Source organism: Ammodytes marinus (genome assembly GCF_949987685.1).
Source record: "Ammodytes marinus genome assembly, chromosome: 14".
NCBI classification, from domain to species: Eukaryota; Metazoa; Chordata; class Actinopteri; order Uranoscopiformes; family Ammodytidae; genus Ammodytes; species Ammodytes marinus.
Genome location: NC_137218.1, coordinates 8451040 through 8476729, shown reverse-complemented (window position 1 = coordinate 8476729; position 25690 = coordinate 8451040). Strand labels below are relative to the sequence as shown.

The 25690-nt window shown below is 41.3% G+C and overlaps 1 protein-coding gene across 4 annotated transcripts in view; it reads right to left on the bottom strand.

Moving 5' to 3' along the window:
* larp1 (La ribonucleoprotein 1, translational regulator) overlaps window positions 1-25690 on the bottom strand; it is a 51697-nt gene that overhangs the window by 22262 nt on the left and 3745 nt on the right. For 3 of the 4 annotated variants that reach the window (XM_080041212.1, XM_080041213.1, XM_080041214.1), the window contains exons 2-4: window positions 8130-8194; window positions 6971-7036; window positions 3202-3273 (exon numbers count right to left, since the gene is read on the bottom strand). In XM_080041212.1, the coding sequence (XP_079897338.1) occupies window positions 3202-3273; window positions 6971-7036; window positions 8130-8194 (203 nt within the window). The remainder of the gene's footprint in view (window positions 1-3201; window positions 3274-6970; window positions 7037-8129; window positions 8195-25690) is intronic. The other variant, XM_080041215.1, reaches the window with a different exon arrangement.

The following is a 25690-nucleotide window of genomic DNA, read 5'->3' as shown; positions in this document are numbered from 1 at the left end:
TAGACCTATTCAAACAAGAGAAGAGTTATAGGAGACTTCACAGCAAACTGTTTTAGGTAACACACGTTTTGCAGGACAACACATACAATGTTATACATCAACCCATTGTTAATTTTTTTATTTGGAAGTGGAACGTGAGCTCAAAACCTGCAGAAAATATATTGTTTTAGTTAAAACATGCACAATATCACCCTCAGACTAAAAGCTAAGTGTTCACTTAACCCCTCCCCCTAACAGTAAAAGTGCAATCCTAGCTTAGCAACGGGACTAGCAGCCAATATAGAGTTATGCTAGTCATGTTAAGCTTTGGATTCCTCAGCACACCAGAGAGCTCTTTAAGAAGCTGTTGTAAGAGGGGCCGAGGTATCCAGAGAGTTTGAAGCGCGCTGGCTTTACTTTGAGCTTTTCCAAACATCTAGCCTGACATGTAGCGTTAGCCTCCGTCAGTCAACAGTACTTGACCTGTACAGGCTCCTTTAAAATAAGTCACTTACGGTGCTTTTACACCTGCTGTGTAAAGTTTGGTTGCCTCAACCCCTTGAGCATTTACCCCCTTGGTTCACTTGCTAGTAGACCAAAACAGCCGCCCTAAAGACCTTTGAAGACCTCGGTCCGGCTACAAATAAACTATGGTACAGTTGGTTTGCAGAGGACTTGATCCTATCTTAATCCATTGCCCCTTTTTGGATTAAACCATCCCTCATAGCAAGCTGCCCTGTGAATCGATACATTTAAAAGATTTTCAATTCTTTAGTATCTAGAAAATGCAGCAGATGAATCCAATTTTATTTCATAAATGCAAATGATGAACCGGCATAGTTCCCCCTCCATTCTGAAATTGTTAAGTGTCATGTTTATCTATTTCTAGAAAAGAAGACAGGTCTGCCCTACTTGTACTCTTTGCTTACTTGCATGAATTTGGATATTCCAAATCTGCTTAAAGATTGGTTTGTGGAGCTGCTTTAACAGCATGAGGTCAAATGACAAGTAAGTCAGAGGTCCACCAATGTGCATTTAAAATCATAATCTGCTCAGCCAGGCAATGAGGTTATTTTTGTTTAATTAGATTGTTGCTTTGATGCTGAGGTCAGAGTTGTGTAAAGTTCTCTTCATTGATGTTTTTTCAGAGAAGAGACATGAAGATCTCATCACGTCTACAGCACGTCTGCAGGTTCCAAATCTGCCCGGCAACAGTTTCTTGGGCAACATCATAATTAGAGTATATAATGTATAGCAAAGGACAATCAAATGTTATCCAGCAGTTACTGCACTCATTTCAATTCTGCTAGCTTACAATGGACATTGATAACACCAAATTTAGCCTTTCGTAATCTCTAATGAAAGCGTACATAAAATCAAACAATCCAATGATCAGATTAGAGGGACAAAATGTTTCAGAATACCATACCCAGCAATTTTGTTTGTGGAGTAAACCGGTATCAATATATTAATGTTTTGCATTTAGAATGGGAGGTTTTAAATTCACATCAATCAAACTGTTTGAGAGAAGAATTTTCTGGTTGAAATTGCAAATACAACCTCCTCACAATAACAAGTGACCGGGACAAAGCGGACTTTGCATGTGGTTAAGACTTTATTATCTCCTCTTTTGTACGGTCGAATTGTAATGTCCAACTGCAACACTAGTACTACCACTGTCATCGAGCCAAGCCTAAGCTAACACACAGCAACGGATACAGGGTAGTGCACCATACATAAATTGCTTTGGATGACTGGTTATCTTTGCTCACAGAGCCGATATCTGACTTCATTCAAATCAAACAGAGTTCAGCTGCTCATCTGGGCTACGGCAGCTTAGCTATCAGCAACACACATATCTGCAAACTTTGACACTCCTGGAGGGTTTGCATAGGGAGTCATGCAAAGCGCCTGACTCAATCGACTAAGAAGTTCAACACATTGAGCCCCCAAACCATTGTGTATACGCACCCACACACACCCTGAACATTCACAGCCTATCGCAACCTAATCTTAACCACACTGAACTCAAAAGACCCCACTCCAAACATGCACTTTAGTTCTTAACAACATTGTTAACAGAGAGTCTCACCAAACAGCAACGAGCAAAAGGAGGCACACACATTTTTCTTTTATGCAAACCTTACAAATGTACCAATTAAACCTTAAGAAATCATGATTGAAATGATTGTGATTTGACGGGTGGAGCGATGATTTAAGAAAGCTAAGTAAAACATCAAAAACATCTTACTAAGCCCTACGCATTTGTTCTTGTCATGGGCTGCAGAGCCTTCTACCCATAATTACTTTTGGTTGCTTGCAGGGTTAAGGCCAGTAAATCAGTCAGTGTTATGAAATGTCAAGGGCTTTTAATTTAATTCTCTTTAATATGCTCCACCTAAAATATGTGGAGGAGGGCCCACCCAGGGTATATTTAAGAACTTCCTACAATTACTTTTCTAAACTTTATTTATGTAATTCTCAATGGGGTTAAGTTGAGCCCTTTTCAGACATGGAATACGCAATATTGAGTCATGTGCGTTTGTTATGGCTTTATTCGGGCATGTTGCGGACATAGCCTCAGTAATTACAGACACCACCGGTGTGTGAGAGAAGGAAGTGTCACTGCTTTAGTACACCGTTTCCGAGGGGGGGGGGGTGGGGGGGGGGTTTGTTTTGACATGAGAATATTCTCTTTTATAATTTTAAATTGCAGCATTCACGGCATATCCTTGTTTATCAAACGTGTTAAATTGCACCTTTACAACTCAAGGGAAACAGGAGAGTGTGATTATGTAAATCATATCCAACTGATTCAAGCGAATACAATTCTGCAGCTTAAAATATTGCAGCATAGCCCACATCTAACTTAATTATTCAATATAATATTAGCCAAAAGGGCCAATATAACAATGCTGACTACTGAATTAATGTAGTCCACACATAACCACAATGGGGAATTGAATTGTTTTGCTTTGGGTGTGCAGGGCACAACCAAGCAGTGGTAAGGCTAGCAAGCTACGCTAAGTAGCTCCCAGCAGTTTGACGTTTCCTTACACAAAAGGTGAAGATAATTCATATTTGAGTTTGACTTTAAGTATTAACTGACTGACATAATTTTATGTTTTTTACTTTGTTTAATGTTACATTTATTTTGACTTGTTCAGGTATGATAGCTAGGTAAGTAGCTGCATATTTTAATAGGCTGCTGGTTGAACTTACAGTGGATCTCCATGAGTCTTTGACCTGCCTGACAGCTGGCGGGCAGGACTCGGTCCGTGTCACTGTCTCAATCTGAACAGAGGGAGGGAAGAGCAGTTTAGAGAGGACAATGAGGTGGACCATGGTGTACACACACACACACACTGTATATGGAAAATGAACACACATGGCAGGGGAACACACACTTAGTTTATTTGGGGAAGAAAAAATGTGTAGGGATGAATCAATAAAAATATGGACATGAGTGGAGAGTTTTGAGGCTCTTAAATGAATTAAAACGTCTCTGCACTAGATGAAGTCATCAGTGAGTCCGTCAAAGCCCCCGGCTATAATAATCTGGTTATTTTCTGCTAAGTGGGAGTGAGAGAAAAACGTAATTATTTCCTTTTTTAAAAGCTTCTGCGTAATGTTGCACCGCTCCAACAACGTGAGGGCATTATGCTTCTTCCTGTTGTCATCAAACACACTGACAATGCCATGCTGTGGATAATATGAAGCATCTGCTGTATGAACTCTCTGCTGAGCTCCCTATGGGGTTTATAAAGTACAGCCCATATCAACTCAATGGCTACAACGCAAATGATTCGATGCTGAGATCAGAGTTGTGAAAAGTTCTCTTCATTGATGTTTATTCAGAGAAGAGACATGAAGATCTCATCACGTCTACAGCATGTCTGTAGGTTAAAACTGTGTGTGTGTGTGTGTGTGTGTGTGTGTGTGTGTGTGTGTGTGTGTGTGTGTGTGTGTGTGTGTGTGTGTGTGTGTGTGTGTGTGTGTGTGTGTGTGTGTGTGTGTGTGTGTGTGTGTGTGTGTGTGTGTGTGTGTGTGTGTGTGTGTGTGTGTGTGTGTGTCATTGTGCACAGATGGGAATACGAGCAGATTATTGTGAGATGAAGCGTTTGGGGGCAGCCGACTGTGTTCAGAGCTCAGGTGTGTGGCGTGTTTAACTGAATCAATAAAGACATGCTGTGTAGCGGCTGAGGAAATGTAGACAGTAAATGGGGAGATCACAGGGATGCTGATTCATCCTTCTGCCTGCCACCACAGGAAGGCCCAGACGAAGCTGCTGCTGCAAAGGATTCACTGCCACAACCAGAAATAAAAATAAACCTATACATCTCAGCAGTTACTATATGAACCATCAACACAATAACTCAGCACTTCACTTAGAATCTCTCCACTGTGGACACGACACAGACAACAACACGGGCCGATAACTGATAAGACATAACGATTAAATAGCTTTGTATGGAAAAGGCGTCAACACATATGATAGCCTGTGCCCACACACAGTGGACTGCTCCACAGCCAAGAAGAGTTATGTGATGTTTTCCGTAGGATTGTAGGGGAAGAAGGGCAATTCTTTCAATACCTGTTGTGGAGTACTTAAAGGGTGGGACAAACAGCTTAGCCTACTTAAACCGTACTGAATGGTTGAGAAAGCAAAGGTTTAACTGGAAAGACAGAGGGGATGAAGTTAGCTAGGGATCATTGTTTTGTGCTTGAATGAATGCATGTTAAAGTTCAGCTGAAGCTACTGCTGGGTTTATAAGACATGATGCCACAAATATTGTATTTAGTGAAATGTCATTCACGTTACATAATATCTGCCTTGGCGAACATATTCTCCCAATCTTATTGCATAAACTCGCAGACTTAACTTAAACCACAGACGCAAACTCTAAAGCACAACCCGGCATTCAGAAATATCACCTTCATCAGACTTCCGTATCATCTGTGACACTTTGGGACTGATTTGCAGCATTAACAGTTAAGTGACGGGCGGGAGAACTCCAGTCCCCTAAGAATAGCAGCAGCACACTGCCCTGGTGGTGGTGGTGGGAGGGGAGGGGGGGGGGGGGCTGGTTTATTGAAGGGGATCCCTAAAAGGACAGCCCTTCCCAGGGTTTGGCCAGTGTCTCTGAAGCTCCACCCCCTCCCCCACCTACGATTCCTTCCACCGGACCCACCGGTTATTCCTGGCTCTCATTATGTGACCCACATTTTCCTGCTCGGGGCCATGCACTCTCCCTCCAGTTCGGTCAGACTCGGGGCTGCCTAAAATAGGGTTGGGTTACCGGGGTCGCTATCCCGCTGACACACTAGCACCCGGAGACCAGGAATAACTGGAAGGGTCTCTGAGGGGCTGCTGCTGCTGCTGCTACTGTAACACAAATTGAATGCATCCCCTCTCGGGCCAACAGCGGTGTGGGGGTTAGGTAATAAGTATATAGGAGAGTGGGTCATGTTCTGAGCAGGTGTTTAAGGGTGAGACCTCTTCTTTTCATTTCTATTTTTTCCCCCATGAGGAACCAACAATCCGAATGATGTACAATATTTTTTCTTTCTTTTTTAACAATTTCCATAAAAAGACTGGATCAATTTTACTGATCCCTGAGTTCAACCATGTTTTTTTCTTTTTTTTTGGGTCTCCTAACAGCCTGCCATGATGGTTAGCCTGGACTAACTCTATCCTTTATAAAAAAAAAGAAACATGTAGTCCTGAGGACATGAAGGCGGGCCAGCAGAAGCTGACTGCTCTGTTTGGACTTGCTGTTTAACTGCTGTGTAATTAAAGTCATAACCACTTAAATAACCATTGTAGAAAGAAAGTGAAACAAGCAAAGCTTAGCTGCTAGTCCTGATTGGTATGTGAATGTTATATCTTGTGACTTCACAGACATTACGCAACATAATCAACTTCATATCACAATTGATGTGCAATAATGCTAGCACTTCAACACTTCTCTGCACTTTAGCAATCTTCGGTATTTACATGTATGTATTTATATTTTAATTAATATGCCTTGTCCCTAAAATAAAAGACATTTTAATTGACTTGAAACTACTACAATATTCATTTTATACACACTTTCCCATGACTCTCTGTGTTAAATGACACTTTTAAAGCGTTTCTCTTTCCCCGTGTCTGACCGTCACAGCAGGTTTACAAAGAAAGTCCTTTATGCCTCCATCTACTTACCCTCATTATGAAAGATTTGTTTCTCCTGACATACCACAACGGCTCTGGTTTCAGTGTCCCACTACAGCTGGGTATTGTGCTGCTAAGCCGCACCCACTTTTTAAGCTATCCAACCAGGTCTGAAGGATCTTATTGAAATCCCTCCTGTAACTAAACCTAGGTCACAAATTCTCTTACACTCTGGAATTTGTCCCATTACAGAAGATAGAGAAACTCCAACCTCCATTTATACACAAAGTCCTGATGCTGAGAGAAAGGCCTTTATAATGGTGCTCACTCCACAGGACACCTTGTCCACCTTCATTACAAGCAGAACATCAAGTCCCTGCCAGGTCTAAAGGTGTCATTAAGCTGCCAAAGTAGTCACATCTCGCATATAGATAAAAAAAATGTAAAAGAAAATGGCATTCTGTGCCCACTTAATGCAGCTATTTTGGAGGAAACCATTGACTTTAAAACTAAATATCTGGTTGGAATGACATCACTGCACCATATTTCTGCAGCTATATTATACCGTACAGTCAAACAGGTGTGCACAACCGCAGTATAGATTCTGTGTTAAAAATCTGAAGTTGGAGTACATGTGGAAAAGATGTTTATTATACTGTTTCACTACAGCCTATTGTACATGTAAGACAATACATAGTACAATAGGCTTCATTGGACCAAGTCCCTAACATTGTTTTTTTGGACAACACAGACAGACAACACCCACATCTCATCAGTGGGTTCCTCCACATCACCCAGAAACTCAACACTTTCCACACAAAGCCCACCGCCACCTACCTGCATGTCTTTAGTTGCGATCTCCCCAGGAGTAGGCCAGCTGTTGGTGTCGCCAAAGTCTCCAACCTGAGAATCACGTGAACAGAAACAAGTGTCAAAGGTGTCTGGGACTGTGATGGTAAATAAAGCAGGTTATCCATTTACACATATTACTCAAGCCAAGACCACACCTTTAATGTGGATTTTACAACTTTACTGTATACAAACACAACGGAAAAAAGATAGTTTGCAGTATGTACTAAACACCAAAACAAAACATTGTTTATTATTAACAAATGAGATTAGATAAGAAACTTTATTGATCCCAAGAAGGGCAATTCATTTTCAGTTTACCCGATCCACAATCACACACACAAGTAACAACATCCAAATGTTACATGTCAAAAACACAATAAATAGGCAAACAGGTCGGTGGAGGACAGCACAGCAAAGATAATACGGTAAAATAAGTATCAATAAAATAGATCAATTAAATAGCATAAAAAAAAATAATAGATAGACATTGTTACATGTCAGCCCTCGTCTTAGCAGAAATCTAATATACCATCTTAACTAAAGTCAACAACTGCACTAACATTTTTAACATATTGCCTGTTTTTGTTGTCAAATTCTATCTTTGTTTCTGCAACACCGCACTTAACGAAAAAGGTGTCATATATGTTTGTGGTCAAGGTGTGGTTCACGACCCTGGAATGCTAGTTTGTCATTAAAAGGAGGGAATTTGTGAATGAAACACTTTAGGCAGAGCTTGTCTACTCTACCTGCAGGGCCTATTGGCTCACCAGGAACTCACATTTGCATCATTCCAGGAAGTGTGAAGTGCTAGACTCCTACTTCATGCTACACGGCGTAAAGTATGATGGGGTAGATACCAGCACTGATAACAGATGTCTTCACTCAGCTTCAGAGCAGCTATGAACTGATGAATATGTCCTTTTTGAATCGACACTGAAACTATTGTCTATAGTTACATAAGATAGAGGCTGCAAAGATTAGCAACTTAAAAGTGTGTCTGAAAACCACACAAATATGGCCAAATAATGTAAAACAATGTACCAGTAAGTAAATCAAAATATAATCATGTTATACCAAATAAATATTCTCCTAAAATGAATATTAATCATAAGGCGTACAGAAGGACAGAAGGACAAGCCATTACCTTTCCTCCACGTCTGGTTTTGGGTGGGTTCCCAGCTCTCACCACCTTGGCGGGGCCGGTAGACTCTGTGGAAACACATTAAGATGGTCCATATTACAACCTGCTCTGCATAAGTGAACACAGATCAACTACAAACATCTATCAATGACAATGAATGGAGAGAAGAGAAAGAAAACAACATATTCCCATTTAAAAATAGTTGGAATTTGTGATTGTGCAGAAATTGTGATAGAAATTGGCTGAACAGACAACAAAAAGAGAGCGACACAGAGGAGCTTGTTTTTTGTAACAGTTCTGCCCACATGAACAGCCTCTCTTAGTTGAATTACTTTTCATTGTATTTTCATGACTTGTCTTATCTACCTGTAGCAGGTAGGAGGCAGCCTCTAATTAAATCACCTCGCTCCGTCGCTATATAGCTTTGGCTTCATTCCCAGATAAACTAGACTTAAACTGCAGCAACCAGAAGCAAATTAATACCTGCATTATTCTGCCCTGTCACTATTGCAACCAGGTGCATTCACAACAACATAATGAGAACAAGAGAAAGTTGACTTAAAAGTGGGGGAACAAGCAGTGAAATTATGGTAAAAGCAGCAAAATAGCATGTCGACCTGCAGAAAAACCAAAGTAGAAAATGTCCAGGAAAAATATGAGCATGGTGCAGCAACACAGCAGAAACAAGTTATTATTTTCCTGAGCCCAAGTTGACATTTTCAAAAGCTTTGTCTCAGCAATGATCAGAAAGCCAACGATTTTTAATATATAGTGATATTTAACAATTGCACTTACAGTCGGAACCAGACCGCGCTGCACATACGGTAATCTACAGGACGGATCAGGAGGTAACGTTTGCTCTATGAACGTTTTAAAGGCTCATTAACAGTAACACTACAGATTAACTTCCAATCTTAGTATGTTATATAGCAGCGCTGCACTGACTGAACATTGGTTGTGTAATACAAAGATATGACCCAATCGTTGTTGTTTTTTAAAATGTTTAATTCATTGCCACAAAAAACATAGAAATCTACATACGTCTCATGTTTTACTACATTTTTAATGCTAACCATTCTTCATCATCTGTGTGGTAAAAACGTGAGATCTCCACACAGTCAGAGAAAGTTTAAGTGTGCATCCTGCTCATAGTACAGTAATAAAATCCAAGCATATCACAATGGAATGCAGCAGAGGAGGTTGTACCTGGAAACCGCTTTTAAAAGTCTTGGGTCTCTGGTTGACTAAACATCTTTTACTCAGATACAGAGCGGAATCTATTAAAGCTGAAAGGGTTTCCTAAAAGTGAAGTTGCGTATCATTTCAGAAATAAAACTGTGCTACCTAGTCATGAATCATCACGAAAAACATACCAACAGACCAGCTTGGCTCACTTCCTCATGACGATTGGTCTCCTTTCCTATAGTAAGAGACCTCACGCATCTCCTGCTACAGTGTCACTTCACTCTGACTACGAGGGAGTGAAAGCGGCTCACGGCAACTTCACTGAAGATCAAATCTGAGTAAGCTCCTTAAGGATGATCATGTTGAGGGACCAGGCCAAGAGGAAGACGGGGAATTCAAATCCTATTGCGGACAGCAGCACTAAAACCAAACCAGGGTTTCAATACAGGCCTGTGTATGTTTTCATTCAACCACATTTATCAAGTGAAAGACTACATGTCGTACTAAAGAGAAATCTAGTCATTTCAAAACAGAAACCTTCTAAACAGTTCAGAATTAAAAGGGAAAGCTATAACCACATAACAAAAATCCAACCAACTGGAGCAGAAATCATTCATCGATAGATTGAAAAAGGCCTGCATCTGAGGGTTAATTAGATTATTTTATCTTGTCTTCATAAATCTTTTTTGGGGCTGAAGTCGGAGAACTTCAGTTCATTATCCATCATTCAATTGTCCAAAGTTTTGCAGACTGATTTTCATTTGCCTTTGTGGAACTGATCAATTTCTAGGATAATGAGAATATTTTTTTTGTGAAAACAGAGTCAAGTGCAGAAGTCATGACCCTTTAACTGCCCAGTCATCAACCAAATTAGAAGTGAGACGAAGTAGGAAAGAAAATAATCCTGCACTGATGTATCTAAGGACACAGTTAATAAATATGAAAGCTTCCATTGTACCGTCTGGTGCCATACAGACATAAATATAACATGTGTATGCGCCGTGTAAAACGCAGAGTTTAATGTCCATATTATGCAGAACACACGCACACAACTCCACTATATCTGGAGCGTGTCAGAGTCCCTCAAACGGCTTGTGTTTGGTTACAACAATTCTTCACATTCCTGAGACAAGGAGAGAAGCATTAATACCAAAGGTCGGGCTGCTTTAAGACAGGACCTGACAAAGACTTTGATCCCCGGAGGGAAGAAGCCCAACCGGAATAGTTTTAACTCAACACAAAACGGGAAATGAAATTGAGCAAAGACCCTCATTGCCTTCCTTATTGAGCTGTTTAGAGGCCTAGTGATAAGTGGACAAGTGCAGGCATTTGTACTGTCACTGTGTGATTTCGAACTTGCATTGACAATCCTTCAGGTAACAACTGTGACCAACTGGAGAGAGCATAGCTGTGCACACACAGAAGAGGAGAAGCAATATACAGAAGCACAGGGGAAATAAGGTTGTTAAGCTACAGAAAGTGCAGTCATCTACATAGAAATGTTTCCCATGGACACAAAGTAGCAGATTTAATTGATTCCGCACATCAACAGAGTTCTCTTTGAATCTCAGCTTCCATTGCCGCCATTATTTGAGTATAAATAGAAGCAACAATAAAATTGTCCAAATTGTTGCTATTGTATATTAGTGATGTTCACTCAAGTTGGACAACATGCTTCACATGAAATTATTTTAACTCTCATCACATTTGCAACTTTAGTCAGAAAGTTTAGCTACATTGCTCTGGCCCTTCAAAAAAATAACTTAGCTTTGTACTCCTGCAACATTGTCAGACTCAAAATGGAAAAGAAAGTGCCATAAAGACACATTTGCCTTCCTTTTAAAACCTGGTGCCTACATTACCCACAATGCAAGTGGTAAGCTCACTTCTTTCTAACTCCACAACCCCCGTTTTGATTAGTTTGCGTACTTGTAGTCTACAGCCCCAATGGGTCACCAAGCGCCCTCTGACCAGGCTTTAAATCAATGTTGCCCTTTGAAATATAGAAGAGCTTCAAATTCAGATCTAGGTCTTGACACATAACTGTTCACTCTAAAGCTGTGTCTCTAGTTATCCTTTGGTATCTCAGACATGTGCTGCATGTCATGTCATTTACTGACATCGCCCTACATGACTCATGAACTTTAAACTTGAATGATTTTTTAGTAACAGAGTTGAGAAATTGTTCCAAACAGACATTGAACTAACAAATCTTTTGACCTTTGTTTCATTTCGTTCTCCAAACTCTGTCACAGTCATTTGGACTCCAGGGATTTCTAACAGCAGCCTTTTTAGGAAGCTAGAAATCACAGTAATGCACGACAGAAAATGCGAGGCACAATCAAAGAGTAGAGATAATATCCTGCAATTTGAGCCCAAAACAGGGTGATGGTGCAGTGTCTCTTATTACAAATTTACATAACACATTAGGACGATCATTTAACATCATGGCTTATTATTCCCACAGCGTGTTATGTTACCCGTTTTAACTAGGTAGCAAACAAACAGCACTGTGAAATGAATCCTTGTATAAACGAGTCATATTTTTTGTCAGGTTGCTCTAACTGACCTGACACAGATTCTGAATATGGGAAAGGAGTCAAAATAGAAACCAGGGTTCGACATAACCAGTAAAATCATATGCAGGGCAAGTTGATTGGCCAGTCACTGGCCCGCCCGGGCCAGTAACGGCCAATCACAGTTCAGTACCTTTTTGTAGACTACATCATGGTTTACTGAAATGCGCGCTGAGAGTCGTAATGAAAGCAGTGTTTATCAATATAATAAACATAATATATAATATATTTTTTAATGAAAGGCCAGTGGACAAACGATGCGTGGGCGTTTTGACAGGCGGAGCAACAAGCGGGCGCACTCTCGCTCCGTTGGCAGAGCTGCCTACTGTCCACCTGCGAGTCAACAAATCAATTGACTTACTTTGCCCCCTTTTTTTCTTTCCACAGCAGAGGTTGAGGTGCAGAAAATGAAGTGATAACTGCGCTTTTCCTTTAGCTGCCGCCGTAATGTTACTGTATTTGCATGCAAGACCCAATGGTAATACAAATGAGAGACTTTATTTAAACGCTGTGAATGCGTCTCCGGTGATTGTGTCGGTTGTAGACAGAAAAGAACGGAGGTACTCTGCTCACTGGACAGTTCCTAAAGTCGCGCAGTTTGTCTGCCGACATGGCTCTGTGTTTTCATGATCTACAATCAGATCGCGGAAGTCTTTCCCAGTGAAATCGCTAACGGGGGGAATATCCCCGGTTATTATTTTAACCACAAACCCCGCAGTTCTTCTGCGCGGCGGCTCACTCGCTCACCCACTGGCGAGATCTCACTGTGAAACGTTGCTTTGCTCGGACGAAGGCATTGTGTGTTTCTAAGGTGATTTAACATCATAGCCTTAGACGAGCGTTTAACATTATGCTGCATATTTTGCACTGCATTGTTTTTTATCAATAGTTTGAAAAAAATGGTCCCACACCGGACTCTTAATGTGAAGCTGACACTTCATGGAGAAGTGACGCTCCTGCAGCGCGCTCACGACCAGACGTGAACTCGCATACACGGTGAAATCTCCCATTGAAAAAACGGCATAACCTTCTGATTTTCGGATTTCTATTTTTAACGTCAACTTGAGCGCAAGTGGAAAACCGGTCATTGGTTTGACACATTCACATCCCTAATGCATAGAGAAAGTAGTAAACACTACCACACCACAAAGAATGATCAGACCTTCATCTCTTACTTTTTTTATGTTTGAACATGATTTCTGCAGGTGAACTATTCATTAAACTGCCCAAATTCAAGAATAAAAACAATTATCAAACTTCTGGACTTTAAAATACTGGCCGACTCCTTCCACATACTTTCAGTTGTAGGCTTCAAATTCAATATGTTTGCCTGGTTTTATATTATGTGTATGAGCAATATCAATATTTCATATCATTAACTAAAAGAAGAATAACCAAATCTTAAAGGGAATATCTATATTGTTACAGTATAGATATTCCCTTTAGAGTTGGTTATTTTTCTAATATAGGTATTATAATTATTCACACTAAATTATGAAGAAGAAAAAAAGTGTGTGCAGGGCCAGTGAAAATGCACATGGGGCCAGTAAAACTCGGATCCACTGGCCCGGCGGGCCAGTAGGGAAAAAAAGTTATGTTGAACCCTGGAAACTATTACATACTTCTAACTAATCTTTCCTTAGAATAGGTCAATTGTTGTTCATTACAAAATCCAAAAAGTCCACAAAATCAGTTTCTCATTTACTTTAAATAACTGAACTCTAGAGTGTCTTCTGTTGAAGGTTTATGAAGTGATCAGTGAATCTTTGCACTACTTGGCCCATTATCTTTTGCAGAAGCAGTTGTCTCAGTTCCTGGTTCTTCTATTTTAGATGTGATGATTTTTTTCTACAAAGAGACTCTGAACTATTTAAATGTTGAAACCAGTCTACATGTAACTGTTACATAAAAGCTTCCTATGACCCCCTGCTGCTTCCAGTGCTAAACTCCACAGCTCACACTCCGCGCCATGTTGTTTCACCAGTCGGCTGCTTATCCTAATCGTGGCTGATGGCATCACATGAAACAACCTCTGTACGCCAAAAAACACTGATGAAGGATCGGGGACGGGGGATTTCTAGTTCACCAAGATAAAGTAAAATAAAGACTTTCTCAAGCTCAATCCAGAATCAGGATCTCATTTTAAGTGAGATGTTGGACCAAGTCTCCACTCTCAAGCATAAATGTCTTTTAGTTTTTTACATGGGGTAACCCTCAAGCATTAGCTGACCTGGACCTACCACTAGTGACTATATCACTGATAACATTGAGAGAAACCATAAAACCACTTGAGTTGGTGTTCAAACCAATGAATCAACTACTGTTAAAACTCTATAAAAAAAAGTAACACTCCAATATCCCAGCACCGAGAAGCGCAGAGCTCCTCACGCGCGCAACACCAATAGTTTGGCGTTTAGTCTATTTTTTATGCTCGCCGCAAGTAAATCGGACTGAAACCACATAAAAAAACATTAAACTGGATAAATAAACAAGTTAAGGTTTTTATGTGTTCATTGAAGCAGGGAAAGAGCAGGAGCTCTCCTCCTCTACTCCAACTCACAATGGGAGACGGTGAGAAAAGATAACCGATTAAGAAATATCACAGCTAGGTACCACGGGTGTGGACATTCATGCACAGTAGTTAGAAATACAAACTAGGGGTGTGCACGTGTAACTGGTTAGTAAATCATAAGAGTTTAGGAAAAATCAATAAATGAAAACCATTTTTTAATTTTTGTTTTTAAGTTTGGAAAATGAGTCTTAATTTATTTCCAGGAGTGGGGGACGACGTGAGCTACTGTAGGCTATAGCAGATAACACAACACATTATTGTGTTTGGTTACAATATTTATTCATTTAACTGCTCCACCTTGAGTTTCACTTTCGTTTTCATCTCCATCTAAAACAGCTGGTCCGATCAGCTGGTTGGCTCATGAGCCTGACAGTGGGAGTCAGTCTAAAGACAGATGATCACTAGGCTAGTTATGATCACTTCAAAAAAGCACAATTATGAAATAAAGGCCTCTCAGTCTATCTGTCTACCTGTCTTTCTCACTGCACACTCAACAGCATTGGGGGAAAAAAATGGCTTCGACCCCTCCCCCCTCCCATGATAAACAGTTAAACGTGTACACGAAAAAATGCAGACGTGTTACCGTTTAGACATTTTTGTAAACGTTCGCACCCCTAATACACATTGTATACATACAAACATTGTATATTGATGAGGTTGTTACTAACACATGGTAAGACTAGCGCTTTCAGAGCAGACAGGCCCGGGGAGATTTGCTCCTGGTGTGGTCAAACAAATGATTTTCGGCTTGAGGCGTGTGCAGCTTTGCTCTTTGGGGCGCTTCATCGAGCGCCCAGTGTGTTTGAGGCGTTAATTGTAATAATCCCGCCCCCATCCCAAAACATGAGGGTCAACACATAGCCAAGGCCAGGCCATTGAAAACACACATTTCATTGAACAACAAGCTTTGGCTACAACTTTGTTCTAAATTTAGACAGGAATTCCTAAAGTATTTATCCCCTCTTATCTGCTTAATTAAAAAAAATAAAGGTTTAAATAACTGTTGAGGGTTAGTTTGTGACGTGGTGGCTGCTAACGGTGCATGACGAGGCAAGTTTAACACAAACACACACACACACACACACAGTAGTAGATATACAGTACTAACATCACATCTTTCAAGAAAAGGCCTTTTAAAGTCTCAAGCTTCTCTGCAGTGCACGGACTTCCTCTTAAAGGTTTTTTGTGAATGCCTATCACAGGAAGTGGGACAACAGGTCACTTAGTCTGGTTTTATTGAGTGCTTCTGCCTCGTCATTATGACAGAGGATTCTGACAGGCTCTCAAGCGCAGCTTCACAGTAACTCTCAGTTGGAAAAATATTAACCTGAAAAGCATTGAAATATAACAACATTCCCATGAGCCTCAGCCTAACTTTTTGTTATGTACAAATAAGCTAACGTTAGCATGCAAGCAAATCAAATTGGCTATATCCTTTGACATCACTTCAGACAACACAAACCACAGACTGGCGTCTGTTTCTTAAAACTGTATCACTCTTATAATTGAATTTTGTCAGTCTGGGATTGCTACTTTGGACAAGCAGTGGTTGTTCAATGATAAACAACACGTTTGTGGAGCTGTGCACACGTTCTGTTGATCAGCTGATGGTACGTCACTCACAGGGACGCTCAGTGTTCAGTCTGATGCTATCAGGTGATTGTGTATTTGGTGAGACGAGGAGGAACGGGACATTATCTAAACTATAAGCTGCTGCACCTCAGGCAGTCACAGTCAGCTGTTCATCCAGACAACATGCTCTCTTCTACTCTATTCGGGGCTTTGAACGCCTTCCAGGAATTTCTATTGCACTCTGCCATTTTTCTATAACCATTACAGCTCAACCTTTTTATATATTTTTAAATCACATGTAAAGAAAGTTCCTATATTACACATTCTTTTAAGGAACACGGTGAACCAGATTTGGGTCCAAAATCTTTGCTGCTAATATTTTTTTTGTCAGGCTTGTAGATCCAAGGGTTGATTTCTTAAAAGGAAAAAAACACGCAAGTGTGAAAGCCCCTAGAGTACAGTCTGACTCCACAGGTAGGTGTGAAAGCTGTTATCTAAACGCTATGTGCTCAACTGTACAAGAGCGCTGATAAGAGATAATATTCTCTAAAAACTAAGGACGTGTAAGGTAGGGGTAGGGGTAGGTGTGAGGTGTGTTTGAAGGCCAGGACACACCAGTCCGACACGTTCCGACTACCCAAAAACTGGAGTCGCTGTTTCAGGAAGCTCCAGTCTTTCCGTTGCGGCCCAAAAACACACCGAGACGACTGCTTATTTTCCGTACGTCCCGCGCTTGTAATGTCTCCACAACAGCAGGCGGCGCTAATCTGTATTGTGGCCCGAAAAAATACGAAAGCCGGAAATGATGGGACAGCTCTCTAGAGCATAAACATAGATAGAAATACGTATTTATATTTATGGACCATAAGGGCACAATTTTTAGCAGAGTGTCGAGCATGGTGTCGAGCAGTCAACAAGGGTTGATGCATGCGAGTACTCGCAAAACGAAACGAACAAACACATTAAAACGATGGCTAGCTGTTGTTAGCTGTTTGTGCTACCCGCCTCACTTCCGGGCTTCACTGATTCGCTAGCCCTCCACCAATCAAATTGCTCCAAATGAAAGACGGTCGGCCGCCGATTGAACATGCTCAATCGGCGGCCGCCAGGCTCAAAACAAGCCCGACGACCTCTACGTCGGCCGACGTCACGGCACACACCAAACAGATTCGTCTTTTTTTTTTGACGACGGCGATTATCGGGCTGGTGTGTCCTGGCCTTGAGATGCATATCGTAGAAACACGAGGAGAAAGAGTGAGTGAAGAGACATATGGTGGTGATTGGTAATGGGAACGACAGGAGTGAGATCGGTATAATCAAACCAAGTGCTGCAATAAATCCTCAAGTTGCATAAGCCAATGACAATGAGTCAGAATCAAAAGCAGGAAATACATTTATCTTTCTGGCACAGCACTGCGTGTATTTATTCATACATATTTTACAACTCAATACAATATAGTGAAACTGTTCAGACAAACCATTTACTGGAAAATCCCTGCTGCTTGACCACATACCGTCCATAAGAGCTTTAAACGGTGCATCACTGTATGAAAAGAACTGCAAGACAACGTCATAATAATATCAGTCTGGAGACAAAACATGATTTTCATAAAATAAATTCTCCATTTCAATACAACTATAGACTTTAGACTTTATTGTCCCCAAGGGGAAATTATTTTTCACATCACATGTACATTTATGGGCTGCACGCCGACAGACAATATCAGAAACATCCCCCGCACGCGATGAAGTTTGTCAGTAGCTAACGCTAACACCTGCTAACGTGACCTGCCGTGTTTGATCTGTAACTGTATCACTCCACCGCAATTTTAAACAAACAAAACAAATGGCAGGATTGAGCCGGACCTGAAAAACAAACTGACACACAGACACAACAGCATTGTACACACACACACACACTGCAGCACCCGCTTAGGACACGTCATCCCAACTCAAAACCAACTTCATGTCAGAAGAAAGAAAATCAAAACAAAAACAATGAGCTCGAAGATGCTAAAACTAATATTGTAGCTCATATCTCAGACTTGAACTGTGTAAGTAAGACAGAAATGTCAAATATCAATTATCCTAATAGGATTGCAGCCTCTTCCGACACAAGATCAAATGAAAAAAATGGTGTCTGAAAAGTGGCTTTAACTCCCTGATCTTAAAGTGATCCAACGCACAGCACACATAGTGTGTAGTGCTCCACTTAATCCCCTCCATCATCTCCCTCTCCTCTGTCGGTTCCTCCCCTATATCTCTACCGTCTTCTTTGCAGCATTCAGGGCCAGTTGTTGCAGCCTGCTGTGCACGCCCGACCATTTACATTAGCCTCAACCAACCCCCGCCATTTCAAAGTGACCGGTATCCCACCTTCTGTCTTCCAATACAGTAGGTTCTATTCATTCCTGTTGTGTAGCTAGCTTACGTGTAGCTATGTAATCATTGTTCAAAAATGCCTCACTGACACTGTATCCTTTAAGTTTGGATTAAAACAGTGGTTCTCATGTCAGATATCCTCTATTTTAATTTACTATCACCCTGAATTTCGCCACCTCCAACAAATTAAGTCCACGCCCACCCACCCCTCTTTTCTTTTCTCAGAAACTCATAGCTGAGCACACACACCTCAGGTGGCGTCCAAAGACAAATTCCCATGAGCACTGCTACAGCACAGACCAGTGACAGACAGTACCTGCTCCATCCAAAGCCCACGGGGTATCGCTTGTGAATCCTATAAATAAACCTAGTGCCACGTCGGCTCAAATTCTTAGATAAACAGAGAGTGGTGTTGGGGACTCAGATGCTGAGGCCTTCCATTGGCTATGGCGTAGGTGTTTCTTCTCCACGCAAGTGTATTTTTCATTATTCTGAGGTCATATTGTAATTGAAAGAGTTATGAATTTGGGAGGTGGGGGTTGTATTCTGGGATTGCCCAGTTACAGTGGAAAGAAATTATGGACACCAGAGACCAGGGTCTAATGCCTCGTTTCCACCGAGTAGAGCGGGTCGGATCAGAGCGGCTCAGAGCGGGACAGCTCACTTTTAAGAATCTCGGTGTTGTTTCCACCGCCGACCCTACCCTTACTGGTAGGGCGGGGTTTAGGCTGGACTGCGATAGCCGCCGCCAGAATGTGGGTTAAACTTTCGCGCTGTGGAACAACTGTGGTCAAGCCAGCGGTCTCTCGTTTTTGCTGGGTCAAACCAGCCGCTTCTTTATTTATTCCCCCCCGTGTTGTTGTGAGCACAGAGACGGCTCGGTGCAAGTTGCAAATGATAGAGACAGTGAGAGAACAGCGCTGGCTGCGGCAGCTACGCAACATCGTTGCAGTAGGACACAGTGCAGCCAACTGATTCATTTAATGACGAGGAAAAACACCACACAATAAACAGTGCCGCGCTCACAAGCCAGCGGTCTCTCGTTTTTGCTTGGTCAAACCAGCCGTTTCTTTATTTATTCCCCCAGTGTTGTTGTGAGCGTGTATTTACTACTATCTATGGTGAAAACACACAGAGACGGCTCGGTGCAAGTTGCAACTATAAAATACAGTGAGCGAACAGTGCTGGCTGCGGCAGCTAAGCGACTAGTGGGACACAGTGTAACCAACTGATTAATTTATTGACGAGGAAAAACACCACACAATAAACATTGCTGTGCTCACATTTTCGCCAATACACAAGACTCTCTTCACTCTTGCCGAGATGACTACACATGGCGGAAATGATTATTTCGACCAATCAAATGACGGCTCCGCCGTTTCGGCCCGCTTTCAGGCAGCTAGTACCCCTACGGAGGAGTACTGAGATCGGGAGCGGCTCAGAGCGGTTAGGTGCGCTTAAACCGTACCCTACCCAACTTTTGGCAAATGAAAAGCCAAACTACCCGGACCGAACCGCTCCGATCTACTCGGTGGAAACGAGGCATAACAGGGAAAACGATTCAACTAAAACACACGTTTGAATTTTAGGATGTTCCCATAAAGGCAGCATAGAACAAAGTTTGTCTTGTTTTCTATGTGTACATTAAAATAACTGGATGAGGAGGTGTGATGATCACATATTCTAATGGTAACTCAGTTCCCACACTCTAAACCTGAAACCACTTTTTATCCGTGTGAAACTTCAAATTGACCGTTTTGTCTATTTGCTGCCTGCAGGTCTGATGGTCTTACACACACAGCACAGTGTGGTGACGACAGAGAGGGGAAGCCTCTGCTAGAACCAAATATGGAGGAAATGACAGTGTGCACACCGGCAGACTCCCCACACACACACACGTCAAAGGCTCTTCCCTGAATCACATGGTCGGTGTGGTGACATCATCTCATGCGGACTAAGAAGCTCAGACAACAGTGGGCTGGGAGGCGTCTCCCTGCGTCTTTAGAGTCGCAGAGACACCAGACACAGACACAGTTGACCTGGGCTTCACAAGTCTCACCTGATATATCTGCCTTGATGCATAACTCTAGTGTAGCATCCACATTTCTGTATGGATCCTGAAATCTATTCTGGGATGCGTTTCTGCAGGGTTTTTTTCAAACACATTGCAGACTGTGTGATGTTGATGACTACAGACAAAAACTCACATCAATTTATCAGAATATGAGACTGTAAAACATGTCTGAGCTGAAGGGTTCTTTTTTTAATGCACTAATGCAGTTTGGGTGGGCAGCAGTGATCCTTCCACAGTGAACATAGTTATTCACAGTACAACACAGCGAGGTAATAAACACCACTGTTTACCTTGTCAATAATTAGAACAACTTGTCAACTTCTGCACCTAACATGGACATCAAAGTGCTGAATGTACTGGTGTGTAGAAGACCAACAATTTTTAAGGAAGAGCACCGCTAACAGGGTTCCTCTAACTTTGAATTTGTAAAAGTTCTATGAGTAGAACACAGACAGACTTTTAAACAAATAGGGTTGGAGCTTGGAGTAGCACAATGCAATGACAGCCAGCTATACCCTCACCCCTCGAAGAAATGGTCACAGCTTTTTGATGTCCACACTGATTAAAACAAACATCTCATCCAGCAGCAGGAATGAATTTGGAGAGAAGGCATAAACTTAAGCTTTGCAATCGGGGAGAAGCACACAATCACACACCAGCACAAGGGATTAGAGAGTGATCTTTTTTCTCCTCTTTATTTTAAAAATAGAAGTTGCTGTCTTGGAGGTCGCTTTATTCTCAGATTTCCTCATTTAAGAAATGAGACCAGACAACCAGCCAAAACTCCCTTCACAACAGGCTGCAGCTTCTTTACTTCTGGCTGAAAATGACTCATCTGAAAATAGCTTAGTTCTGAGTAGTAGCAGTCGACAATAACCAAATTCAAATTTGTAAAAACATGTTTCTCTCTAGTGGCCCACCCAGCGTAGCCCCACAAACTGGGCACATCCTTGAAGCCAAGGGTCCACACCCTGAGCGAACGCCTGTGCTGACGATCACTGTAGAGGGATGTGCCGCTATCAAGGAGCCCAGACACAACACCAACACTGATAAAGCAGCTAGAGCTGAGATGAGACCAGGTTTCATCTGACACAGCTGACAAGACTGTGTGTGTGGGAGGGGTTGAGTAGGAGTTCTATACACACCGGGCTGCTAACTAGCTTAGCATTTGCACTCTGGGTTAATCTACCTTTGAGGTTATGACCTTTGATCTTTGACAGTGTACAGCTTCAAGTCAAGCATCAATTTTCACAGTGATTCCGTCATATCTAGGGCAGTAAATGATCAATCATTTTGATTGATTATCAATGTATGTGACCATTCGGATTAAATCGCTGGTAGTGCATAATTATCACATATTTATCAAGCTACATAATGTTTACAAAGAACAAATATTTAAACCACCACTGACTTCATGTCTTTATATGGCAGCACCATCCTATCAAATTGGAATCTCTCACATTTCCACATTAATTGCTCTGCCATATTTGGCATCTATAGAGAGAGAAGACCTCAACTTTCATCTTAATGCGGGTTAAGATGAAAGTTGATGTCAACATAGCTTCCAACGGTTGGATGACCAATCAGCTGAGCTCACACCAACACAGTAAGCAAGGCAAGCACCCACTGCAGTCTGTCCCGCAACAGTAACTCCACTCGACCTTTGCCAGGTCCCGAAACCTCATAAACAGCCAGCGAGGTGTGTGTGTGTGGAGGGGTGGGGGGGGGTGGCCTCTTTACACCACAGACAAATAGAACAAGCTTCACAGAGCGGGGGGACAAACCTGTGAGACAAGTGAGGCGTCTGTGCTAATTTGACAGCAATCCCCAGACTCTAGTGAAGGCCTACAGTAGAAGCAACCGCTGCAGGAGTGACAAGCTACTATGAAAGCATCACCACACACACTGCAGAGCCTTTTAAATCCACAACTTCATTTAGAGCTTCAAAGAAAGACACAAGGACAGAGTGGATGAATAAATCATAGTAGCACTAACTTAACCCCCTATTTAGCATTACGGCATTATGTAAACATGTCATAAATTGTTTATAACAAAATAATGCATTGTTAGCAGATACAAGAGCTTATTAATGTATTTTGGCATGTGTTACTGGGGGAAAAATATTTGTCTTCACATAGAAGTTGACACTGTACATTAATAAAGACTTAAATAACCTTATAGCTGTGTACAAATACATAAGTGTGTAAAAAATGACTTACAATGGTTCAATCCTTCTTATGAATGGTATTGCAATGGGTAAACTGGCTAAAGGGCATGTGATGTGAAGGATTCATTCAGGAGTCCCTTTGTACCCACAGTTTCAAACAGAGAAAGGCTGCATTTGCAAGTGTTAAATAAGTGTTCTGCACTCGCTAAATGAATGCTAATGCATGGTGTGGATAGGAATAAGGCTGATCTTGGACTGGGTATCACTTTAACTGTTACATGAGCTTGTTATGAGCTCTAAAACATTCTGGTACATCGTGAGATCAGAACACAGACAGCTGGCCTTCTCAAGAAAAAAAAGAAAAAAACGTTTCTTCTAGATCTTTAAAATTGAAAAGGTTTACTTTTCAACTATAAAATATATGTATGTAAATGTTGGGTCAATGTAAAAAAACATTAGGTGTAATAACGGACATTATTGTGTCACTCTAATAGCACACTTTGATGCAATTATTTACCAACAACATGCAACACTGACTCACCGTCCCTGTAAGCAGAAGATAAACATGCACCCTGCTGCTGTAAGCTACTTCTGATGACTGTGCAGGGCAGTCTGGCAAAGCAAGTTGATGCTGGCCTTTAATGTTGCTGCAAATCGGTCCAAAATCCTTGAATGCAATAATGTTTATATTGCAGGCGTTGAGCTGGATGATAATTATTGAAGACTTGATAACACTTTTCAAAATTCTGAACAATTTCATTTCATTTATTTAACTTTTATTTATCCTCGAGAGACCAATTGAGGGGTGATCCTCATTTTCAATGGTGTCGAGTTCAAACAAATTCCAAGGAAAAACAACAATGTATACACAATATTCAATGCAAATACATCAAATACACAACAACAGGTGAAGAGAAGAAAAAAACAAAAAAAACAATTGAAACATTTACATGGTGGTGAAGAGTGGCAGCAATTAAAATGAAATTAAATGGGTGAAAGTACAATATAGCCTAATTAAAACAGTTACAGGTAGAGTTTGGCAGATTTAAGATAGTTTGTTTGAATTGATTAAAGGATATGAAGGTATTTAGTTTAATTTGTTGCTGTAAGTTGTTCCAGGAGTCGGGGCACTGAAGCTAAAAGCTGTCTTTCCCAGCTCAGACTGGGCTTGTGGGACATAAAGCATGAGCATGTCAGTGGAGCGGGTCTGATAAAGCCCATCTGAAATTTGCAACATTTCTGTTAAATAACGAGGAAGCTTCCCGGTCAAGGCTTTGTAAATAAAAATATGCCAATGTGCATCAATGCCTGTGACTGTGAAACCGTCAAAATATGACTTCCTGGCCAGACACGAGAGCTGTTCCTCGCATTTACTTGACTAGACGTGGGGCTATTATCAGTCTGAACTCAGCTTTTACTGTCAGTTCACGGCAACAGGTGCCGAAGTAGGACATGAGAGTAACTATCTTAGCTAAAGTGGCAGAATTTTGCTAGTTAATTTTGTGCACTGGGATCGCTTTTCAAATGTACCAAGTTCTACTCCATAGTTTCTCCTTTGCAGAAAATTGGATTTAGCCACTACCAAAACCAATGTTCGTGTTGCTTTTTCTCTGGATCGTGGACATTTCACCATCTGACTGAATTAATGTTATATAATATAATGTTTAAGAAAGAAAATTAAGCAGAGTGTCTGCTCATTAAAAAGTACACTGGTAATGTTCTAAGGTGATGTATCAGAAGAAAGTGGCCAGGAACACTGCTAGCATTTATCGCTAATTCACCATTAACTCCCATAGGGGCCAATATTCACAGATGAATCAAGAAATTTGACTGTTCATAGGAACTAAGCCTAACTAGAACTAAGTGCTCAGGAAATGAATTTAAAATTCTGAATAATACACCTTTAAAATAGAACTGAAAAATTGTTTGGACTGTATCTCTACAGAATAAATCTTTCTGGCTGCTTCAGGGCCGTGTGATTTATTCCTGTCTGCGCTACTGCCTCACTGTTTCTGCTCTACATTGGCAGCAAATTCCAACAACAAGGAAAACATACAAAACAACATATTGTACAATCAGTGGGCACAATACGTCTCCACTGCTTCACTGTGTCACATGACTGTCCACAAACAGAGCAGTGGTGAGTCTGCTAAATACTATAGAAGTAAATGCCAGTCCGGCTCCACAGTATAGTCCGGGCTGCCAGGGAAATGGTGTGTTCAGACCAGATTTCACCTGATGAAATTCAGTCATGTGGTGCAGCAAGAAGGCAGGTGGGACAGGAAGCAGTGTGGGCAGGGCTGGTGGGTGTACACTTGTGAGTGAGGCAAGCTAGGCTAACAGCAGCAATCCATCAAGCCTTAAATTACACAGCTTGGTATCAAACGCTTTACTGTCTTTAACGTCCCTCCCTTCTCTGGAGCATCTCTCCGGTATCATGCAACTATTTATAAACCAGGATCAGATTGAGAGTGAGACATTACATTTACTGCACTTACTAGTCCACTCAGATCTTGGTCTTTTATTCATTCCTCAATCCATCTACAAAACCAAAGGATATTACACCTTTGCCGATTTAGCTCCAACCCTCTGGAAGCATCTCCTTCAGTCTGTCAGGTCTACAGAATTTTTTGACATTTTAAAGCGTATATTAAAAACCATCCTATTGCTAGCCTTATGTGTTTTATATTGTAATTCTTGTGTATATTTTTATTTATTCATGCATATGTATTTGCACTTGTGTGTGAAGCCCTTTGTAACTGTGTTTTAAAAAGTGCTATTTAAATAAAGATTTACTAACACACATTTTTCAAGTGGATTATAACATTGTTGGTTTTGAACTGCCTGACTGTGATCCTCACATTTTCAAAAGGCTCAAATAACGTCTGATTAATTTTGTCCTCTCTGACCTCTGTGTGGAGAGTTTGAGTCTCTCTGGACTACGCAGAGCATCAAACGTCATGGCTAACTAAAAATTGGTTTTCTGTACAATTCATTATGAGTCTGTTATCCATATAAAATGTGGCTGGGGCCGCC